Here is a 9,057-nt window from a genome sequence, read left to right as displayed (position 1 = left end):
GTGGCCTGTCAAACCTGGACATTCAAGTGACTGATATTTGAAAATTGCTGTAAAGCTACTATGATCCAACCACAGACTGGTTCTTCTCTGCTTTTCTGCCTACGGACTCAGCAATAAATGAGAGAGAAACCAGCCTGCTAATGAGTTACAAAGAGTGGGGAGGTAAGGATTGAAGGTAGGTTTCAGGGCTTGAGGTCATGAGGTATTTGGAGCACGGATGTGCAGAACCCAGGCGGGGTTCGTCTGACCAAACTATATCACTTCACACTTCTCTACATTAAATTTCATCTGTCACAGCTCTGCCCATTCCACCAGCCCCATTTATATTGTCTTGAAGTCTATCACTGCCCTCCTCACAGTTCTTAATACTTCCAAGTTTTGCATCATCATTGAAATCGTGCCCTGTACACCAGGTCTAGGTGATAAATATATATCAAGAAAAGCAGTGAACCTTCCACATAATCCCCCAATCAGAGGTTACGTCTTCTGCGTTTCATGTTTTAATAGGATTAAATAAAATAATTAAACTGTTGCATAATGAAATTCCAGCTATGTCTCAATACCACATGGTTCAAAATAAAATGTCTACTGGGACTAAAATTTTTCATCAAGAAAGCAGAATTTTACCGATGTTTGGGGCTTAAAATGATTAATACATAAGACAACAAAATAGATTTACAAATGATATGGTCAACACATTCTCTTAAGAGTTCCTCTACCTCATAGTCTCTCACTACACCACGGGTGTTGAAGGATAAATATTGGCAAGAACACCAAAATAACTCTAGCTCTAATGAAGAGTACACCCAGAATCAAAATGTTAGCTCCGTTCTCTCTCCACAGATGCTGTCAGGCCTGCTGAGATTGTCCAGCATTTTCTGCTTGTTTCAGATTCCAGCATCCGTTGTTACCAAAATAGCTCCCTTGCTCTTCAGGCTTAAGATCTCATTAGAAAGACAGCAATACTGACAGTTCAGCACTCCCTAAATCATGTGCTCAAATCTTTGGATTGTGGGGATTGAATCCAACGCCCTCTGACTTAAACATAAAACGACTGCCGCCGATGCAAGGATGAATTTGTAGCATTCATCAACAAAAGTAATAGTACAGTCAAAGGCAACAATGTGATATCGAAAACACCAACTAAACACTAAAAACATCAGGAATGATGTAAAATCGCCCCCCTTAGTCAACTGCGAAGTGTTAAGCTTTTAAGGGACAGAGTTCTGCCCCGTTGAGCTGCTACAACCACAACTGGACCTCCTTTTCTCGCCATTTCCTACATTGCATCACACACACTCTCGTATCACGTGAAACTGCTACAGGTCTGAAAATACATATTGTAACTGGCGAGAACGACCACTTTTGAAAAAGTTTGGGACGGAATAGAAGATTTAGCATTAGAAAAACAGTCAGTAAAAGATTTGAATGGGGAGGATATGTTTTTAAAAAAATTATCTAGGGTGATGCAGTTTAAAGATTGCAGAATTTACTCTTAGCTTTCTGATTCTGGACCCGGAGGGTTTGGGGGGAGGGGTCCCTGGAATCTACCCTATTTCTGATTTAGGAAAGGAAAGATTCCAGACTATAATTGGTTTGAGGACGGAATGAGTGATGCCAGACAGCTGTAGCTTTAGTGCGCCTGCTCACAGGCCAAGGGCCGGATTGGCTGGCTTGGATGCTGACGTGTACAGGGTAAGTATAATAAGGGCGCAAGTGGCGCCGATTTGTGAATGAAATAGTAGCTGTGAAAGTAACAAATAACTCCAGGTGTGGAAATCGGCAACCAGCTGGGAGCGGACTGTAACATGAAGTACATTATAGGTATCGGAGGGTAAGTATGGCAGGTAAAAGTTTTGTAAAAATTGAAAGTTATCAGCAGTTCTCGCTGAGAAACATTTTTATTTTCAATGAACAGACTTGCGGCTAAAGTGGGAAGGCTTAGAGAAAAACTTGTGTATCCAATATTTATCATAGTCATGATCTAATAATTTTTTAACTATATATATATATATATATATATATATATAGATATAGAAATGTAATATCTTTTAAACAAGATATTTAATATGTACTTTGAATATTGTAGTTGGCGACTCAGTTTAGTTTGTAGTTGCCAAGTCAACTTCTTCGCCTAAATTTGTAACTTTTTAAATTTGTTCTACTTCTTCTTAAATTGGTTTCGAAGTTCTTTTTGGTTTTTAAATGCAGATAGAATCTATTCGCAGCCCATTTTCTTGCTAAAACGTGCGAGTCCCATTAAACTGGTGGCGTTTTCCCGCTTCCTGCTTTAAAAAAATCAGATGAGCTGCGTGAGAGCTTTATTTTTTTTTCTTCTTTTACCAAGAAATGTTCCCCCCTCCCCGCTTCCCACTAGTTGCCTGTTGGAAGAGGGGAACATACCGTGTTTGTCTTCGTGTTTTAATTCTCCCGCTCAAACTCTGATCCGAGTGGCGCCAAACTCAAAATAAAAACCAAACCTCGGTTATAAATTCGCAGTCGCATATTTCAATTCTGAATCGATTTATTTAATAGATATCTTACATGCACTTTTAAAAAATATAAAATTGGATTTAAATTGTCCACATTGAGAATTTATTTTATTTCTGGCATAAATGCCAATACCCTCCCGCACCCCATGTGTTCTCATTGCATATTTGTTAATCGCAAGATTTCCCCACCATGCTGAGTATTTTTAACGCCAATTTCGGTTAGAATCTGGCGCCCTTTTTCAAATCCGACTCTTTATCGATTGCGGAAGTTTGCTCAGCCGCCCCATTCAAGCCGCTTTCGCTCTAATTCCGCCTGTTAATAATTGTCTTTTGTGCCCAACCTTTTTTCAGTGTGACTAACGGTGGGAAAACCACTCTGACGAATAGAATTCGCCAAACATTACCAAACTGCTGTGTCGTACATCAGGATGACTTTTTCAAAGTGAGTAAAACTTTTTTTTTGATCGGTTGGGAACGTATTGTGTTGAGACAAAATATCGAAACGTGAATTGTTTTTATTATAGCTTTTTAAAAAAAAAAAATTGGGAATTCCAAACCTCTTGCCTAAATTCCTAACTACAAATGTACCGAAGGAGTGAAATGTCTGGGGCGGGATGTGGTTAAACTCCTTATACAAGTTTGACAGGCTAACAATATACGTGTCTGTAATTTCTATGAATCATATTTGGCGCTGAGGGAATTTGTGTCTGCACTTGAATTCTGATTCGATTACATAATGTTGCACTAATTATCTCTGTTTGGATGTGCCTGTGACATTTCGCTCAAAAGTACACTCGATTGGGAACTGATGGCTGATTAGGAAAATGCGCTACCCTGAGCAGGAGTCAGATGATTTCTCCGGAATCTCTATCTCCTTGATGAATACTTTTGTACCCTTTTTTTTGCTGATTAATGTGGACAGCTCTAAATTTTTCTTTTTTTTAAATGTCCAGAGATAAATTTTCCAGCAACGTCCAATGATATCTCTTTATTAAAACAGGGGGATTATGAAGCTACTGCAATGATTTAAAACTTGGTTTAAGTTCTTCTGAAAATAATTTCAAACCAGCACGTGCCAAGGAAGTCACTTGGTTTTTCCCCCTGGCTGTACTGCCTGATGTAAGCCAGGGAATGATGGTGTGGCTGCTGCGATCGGCCACGATGCCCCTGAATCCAAGGGTGAGGTGGGCGGGGAAGACTTGCTAAGAATCAGCCATAAAGTTCCTGATTGGTTATCTGACTTGCTGAGAGTTTTCACAGTGAAGGCAGGTTGTGATTGATGGTAAGGGCCTGCTTACACTGTCAGTCCTTGTGCAAGAAAATGGCAATTGCTGAGATACTGGAGAGTGTGCTGCTGCCAGTCAACAGCAGGAGTCAGGGTTTGGGAGAGTGGGCAAAAGATTGATGTTTAATTCCCTTTTTGTGTAATCTATAAATGTATGTTTGCAGCCATGTTTTTATGATCACTATATTTCAGCCACCAGATCAAATTGAAGTTGGGGAAGATGGATTTAAACAATGGGATGGTAAGAATGGTTGCAGGCAGTGACTTTTTAAAAAACAATGAACTACGTTGACATTTACTTAACCTTGTCTTAGTCCGTGCGGTAATCTGCTGGGTTCTTTTTTGACCTTCAGTGATCACAGCCCTCGACATGGAGGCGATGATGAGTACTGTCAACGCCTGGATTGACAACCCAGTAAAGTTTGCCCGCTCGCATGGAGTCTCCAGTCCAGTCTCCGATGAGCAGAGCGATCCAGAGAAAGGAGTTCACATATTGATAGTGGAAGGGTTCCTGTTGTATAACTACAGGTGCAGTTTTCTGGAACTCACTATTTCAGTTTGAGAAAACGGGGTTTATAAAGTGCCTTGAGTAACTTCATGATACCTCAAGAGTTCAGTAAAACATAATGGAGGCTGTGAACCTTTTTTTATTCTGTGTCCACTTGAATTGAATCGCCCACCAGTCAGATTCTGGAGTGAATACTTACTGGAAAGCATATGGGCGAAGAAACACTTTGGGGTATAGGTGATTAAGTGTACTGTCCCAACATTTTTGTACAATATTGCAGTATTTTGGTTTATGATTGTGTGCATTATATATTAACATTGCCTGAAGTAAACCCAGTCACAACACTTAGCTTTTCATGTGTATTGGTATTCCAAGTTCATTGCATTCTGTCTGTGACCTTGGCCACAAACCTAGACTCCCTTCATTAGTACCAACAATTGGCTATTGATTAAACATTTGTTTGTTTTATTTAAAGTACCTGATTTGACTCCTAAATCAATTCTTTGTGCTGGTGACCAATCATTTATAACTTTAAAATGAATATTGAGTAGTCTTGAGATGAAACTAACCGTATCAATTTTTAGTTAACCATTTGACTTTTTTTTTCTCCCAGGCCATTGCTGAAGCTCTTTAATCGCAGTTATTTCTTATACCTTCCATATGGAGAATGCAAGATCAGAAGGAGGCAAGTATTACTTGCTATTATGGGTGATTCTTCAATCCAGTGCGCTAAGTAATCCAAACTGTGTTTTCTCTGCCCTAAAATATGCAGATTTGACAACACTAACTTTAGTTTGTTATCTTTTTAGTACAAGGAATTATACAGTTCCCGATCCACCTGGTTTGTTTGATGGGCATGTGTGGCCAATGTATTTAAAACACAAGGAAGAGATGGAAGCCAACCATGTTAATGTTGGTAAGTGTCTTTATGCATGCTGTACTGAAATGAATTTAGTCAACATTTTAACTAAATTATTATTTGAAGGCAGTAATTAGTTAAATTGTGGCAAAGATGTTTTGGCAGTTGGATATGAGCAGGTCTTGGAGGAAATTAATGTGCATGATCTGTAGCTGACTGCTTTTCATTTTGTTTTGCTGACTTGCAGGGGGTGAATAAAGGAGGGTATGGGTGGCAGGGTATGAGGGGCTGGTTTAGCTCACTGAGCTAAATCGCTGGCTTTTAAAGCAGGCCAGCAGCACGGTTCGATTCCCGTACCAGCCCCCCCAGACAGGTGCCGGAATGTGGCGACTAGGGGCTTTTCACAGTAACTTCATTGAAGCCTACAGGTGACAATAAGCAATTTTCATTTCATTTCAAAGAGGATATCTGGGCTGACCATCTACCAATTAGGGGGGGGGGGGGGCGGGGGTGTATGTGTAACATACAAGGATGAAGGAGCTCCCAAACTCCTCGCGTTCGACTCCATTCTGGAGTTACCCTTGTGGGAACTGCTCTAAGCAAAACCTTCTAGAATTAGCTTTTAGACTTAACACTAATCCAGACTCATCCATGATTCTTGCAAGGTGGCAAAAAACACAACTGATAATTAATCTTTATCTTTAATTTTCTAGTGTGTCTGAATGGCTTGAAAACAAAAGAGGAAATCTATCTACGAGTATATGAAGACATTCAAAATCAAATCCTGAATTGTTCATAGGTAACCATAGAACAGATTATTTGTTAGAATCTTCTGATGGTTTGATCCATTTTTTAATTTGTGTTGCTCCCTTCTCTTTCAGGGTCTGTGGTGCACTGAGGAAGAGTGGAAGGAAAAAAAACAAGTTGTAAATAGTTGAAATGTCTGCGAACAAACGTGCCCAGTTTCCATTACATTTGGGTTTCATTTTACAGTCCTGTATGTATATAGTCGGACATGGTTTAAATTATTTCAATCTGTCAATAATGGCAGTTCTTACTGAACTTGAGTCGAATGGATTTTTTTAAAATGAATTGGTCAGTTATTTTTTTATTATTAATTGGTCAGGTGTGTAGAGTTTGTAACTTTTTATTTTATGATCCTGTACAGTTTTAATGAATTATGTAACCTGATGTCTGAAGTATTGACTACCAATTTGTTATTCCACTTTACTTGTATTGTCATGTTACTGTAATCATTAGCTGTTGAAGCCGATCATCTATGTTGATTTCAGGTTTTCCATGTCCACCCTTTCATTTTATATTGGAATATTCCCTTTGGTTTTGATTGGGTAATACATGACACATCCCCTTCTCATAAAACCTACCGTGGGGATTTCTCAGTTCTGATAGTTTGCTATAACTTTGGAAATGCCATTTATACTTCTGGCATTACACCATCTGCATGAGTGAATCTCCAGCATTGCAATGGGAAAACTTCTATTTCATTGGGTGTTTTAAAAAAAAAATTAAGGTATCCCATTTTTTAAAATCGCCACATTGTCTATGGGGTGATAGAGCAGCAAATGTAATGATGTTGTCGAGCCTAGACAATTACTGTCTTTATATTTTGCCAGCAAATGGAAGATTTGCTTCAGAATCTCAATAATTAAAATAAGGTGTTGGTGAAGAAAGGGGGGGGGTAAAAACCTAAATTAGGATCTAGAATAAAAAGCTAGAATGATAGGAAGCAAAGGAAATTGAAGAACACAACCTCAGTACTCTATTTATGTAACTTTAATTGGTCATTTAAACCAAGGTCAAATCTAGAAATGCTGAACAGCACGAGCTGTAAATACCTCCTGAAATTTATAGAACGATCGGTTGGACTGTGATTAGCTGCCAATGCTTGTAGAACTGTTACAGCAGTTACAGTATTTTGCTTCAGTGATCCTCTTTACAAAGTACTGTTAAACTTACATACCTAATTTAACACTAAATTGTCAATGGCAGCAGAGTTTTATCTTGTGCTGAGTTCTGAAAGATCACCATTCCACACTACAGGGCCTCAGAGCTGCCTTCCTTGTGAATTCTCAAAGCGAGGGTCTTGCATAGGTCACCACTGTTGCCTCATGTCACTAAGGATCCAGCTTCGATCCCGGTCCCTGCTCACTGGAATTTGCGTGTGCACCCCTTGTTTGAGACCCACAACTCCAAAGATGTGCAGGGTAGTGGATTGGCTATACTGAATTACCCCCTAATTTGGGGGGAAAAAAGTGGGTACTCATTCCTCAAAAGCAGGAACATGCAATGGTGGAGTTATTTGAAGCAGCTGTTTTCTTAAAAATTTCAAAGTAAGGGGCAATTTAGCATGCCCCCCACCAGGTTGTGGGAGTGCGACCCATGGTGCCATGGAGAATGTGTAAACTTCACACATGGACAGTGGACTGGGATCGTCAGTGCTGTGCAGCAGCAGTGCTAACCAGTCATGCTGCCCTTGTCCGGATTCAGCTCCTTTCACTTGAGTTTTATCTGTTCAGTCAAATATTACACTCCCACAAATGCCACTTCAGAGTCTATCCTTAACCTTGAGCCCTCCATAGACTCACTCCTACTGAATCTGTATTATCATTCACCCTCCAGTATGGCCTATTTCTCTATTCCACTATATGTTCCTGCGCTCCCTCCTTGTTATCGCAAAATAAGAAACTTTAGTTTAGCCCCGACTGTTTTCGGAGTGTAAGCTTGTTACTAGTTCAGTGCAAGCCCACACATTTGGATTCAAACTTGTCATACTGAGGGGAATGCTGTGCTGAAAGGGTGTTAAAGTAGATATAAACACAGTGCATTATTTTGAAGGGCAGATGTGTTAGCCTGATTATAAAGAAAATTAATAGGCTGTTGTCACATTGCAGGATCGGAGAGCTAGTGGGGTGTAAATAAGCTGCTGTATTTCCTATTAATGTGTTATGTAAATGCAATTGATTTTCTATTGGAAGCTACAATATCAAGCATCCTCTATGGATGATGCAACCACCCATGTGTGCCAATAATTTTTCCATATGTAAGTGTACACGTTCAACACTTTCCACTCTGTTCCAAGCTACCTTTCATCTTTTGAGAGCTGTCTGCCTGTGATTTGTAATGACAGCAGGATGCTTGTCACTCCGTTTTGAACTCCGGTGGAAGGTAACAATCAATAAAATTGAGCTGGTGAATAAACAAAGCTGGGCTGGTTCACAACCACCAGGCTAGGTTTGTTCCATGCATGTGGGATGGATTCTCCAATTTTGATACTAAGTGCTGACGCTTGTGAAAACTGGCCTTTCACACCAGGAAAATGCATCAAAAGGCCACCTGTTCCCTGTTTTGCAGGGAGCCATACAGCTCACAGCTCGAGCTGCCGATACAGCCTCCTGCAGCGGCTGTGCCATTCTCCATGGTGGTACAGTAGTGCCTTGCATCGGCTGCTTGTGCGCCCTGGACTGGCACCCCACATTGCACCAAATGAAGATCTCCCCCAGCCCACCGACTGGCAGCCTGGACTGAGTCCGCGGCCACCACGTGAGGGTCCTAGAATGTGCGCACCCGTAACCAATGCCATTGGGAATTTGGCCAGTCAGCAATGGAGCATTGCGGGGCGGACCTTGTGCCTGAGGTGGTGGATACTTGGTGCATTCAAGTAGGCTGATTTCAGGGGGAAGAATTGAAAAATCGCTCACGATTTTGGCGCCAAAAAGGATTCTCCGTCCCGTCACCAAACATGATTACGGTGTCTGTGAGCAGAGAATCCAGCCCATGGGGTTTCGTTACTGCATGGGACAAAGGATGGCTTCTCTAACTAGGAAAGATGAGTAGGGAGTGTGTCAGTAGGGCCCCATGGACAGGATGTGACAGGGTCAGGACTGTGAAGGGC

General features: G+C 40.7%; 1 protein-coding gene and 1 non-coding gene across 2 annotated transcripts; both read left to right on the top strand.

The window, feature by feature from the left end:
• Positions 1-1,634: 1,634 nt before the first annotated feature.
• On the top strand, positions 1,635-8,176 carry LOC119953185 (muscle-specific beta 1 integrin binding protein). The gene is made up of 8 exons (XM_038777162.1): positions 1,635-1,834; positions 2,844-2,934; positions 3,970-4,018; positions 4,131-4,305; positions 4,899-4,970; positions 5,095-5,201; positions 5,858-5,943; positions 6,026-8,176. Exons 1-7 carry the CDS (start codon positions 1,809-1,811, stop codon positions 5,941-5,943), a joined length of 606 nt encoding a protein of 201 aa, XP_038633090.1. The 5' UTR covers positions 1,635-1,808; the 3' UTR covers positions 6,026-8,176.
• Positions 3,337-3,420, top strand: LOC119953803. Its single transcript, XR_005458115.1, has one exon. It is a non-coding gene; the product is annotated as a small nucleolar RNA MBII-202 (small nucleolar RNA).
• Positions 8,177-9,057: the final 881 nt, after the last annotated feature.

Source organism: Scyliorhinus canicula, chromosome 18 (assembly GCF_902713615.1).
Source record: "Scyliorhinus canicula chromosome 18, sScyCan1.1, whole genome shotgun sequence".
In the NCBI taxonomy this organism is placed as follows: domain Eukaryota; kingdom Metazoa; phylum Chordata; class Chondrichthyes; order Carcharhiniformes; family Scyliorhinidae; genus Scyliorhinus; species Scyliorhinus canicula.
Note: the sequence above shows the minus strand (reverse complement) of the source record. Positions and strands in the feature narration are given on the sequence as shown.

What these genes read in the sequence shown, in the direction of transcription:
- LOC119953185 (XM_038777162.1), top strand. Translation starts at nt 1,809, where the DNA reads ATGAAGTACATTATAGGTATCGGAGG. An exon ending in TGGATTTAAACAATGGGATG is followed by an intron (nt 4,019 to 4,130) that starts GTAAGAATGGTT and finishes TTTGACCTTCAG; the next exon opens with TGATCACAGCCCTCGACATG. An exon ending in GAATGCAAGATCAGAAGGAG is followed by an intron (nt 4,971 to 5,094) that starts GCAAGTATTACT and finishes TTATCTTTTTAG; the next exon opens with TACAAGGAATTATACAGTTC.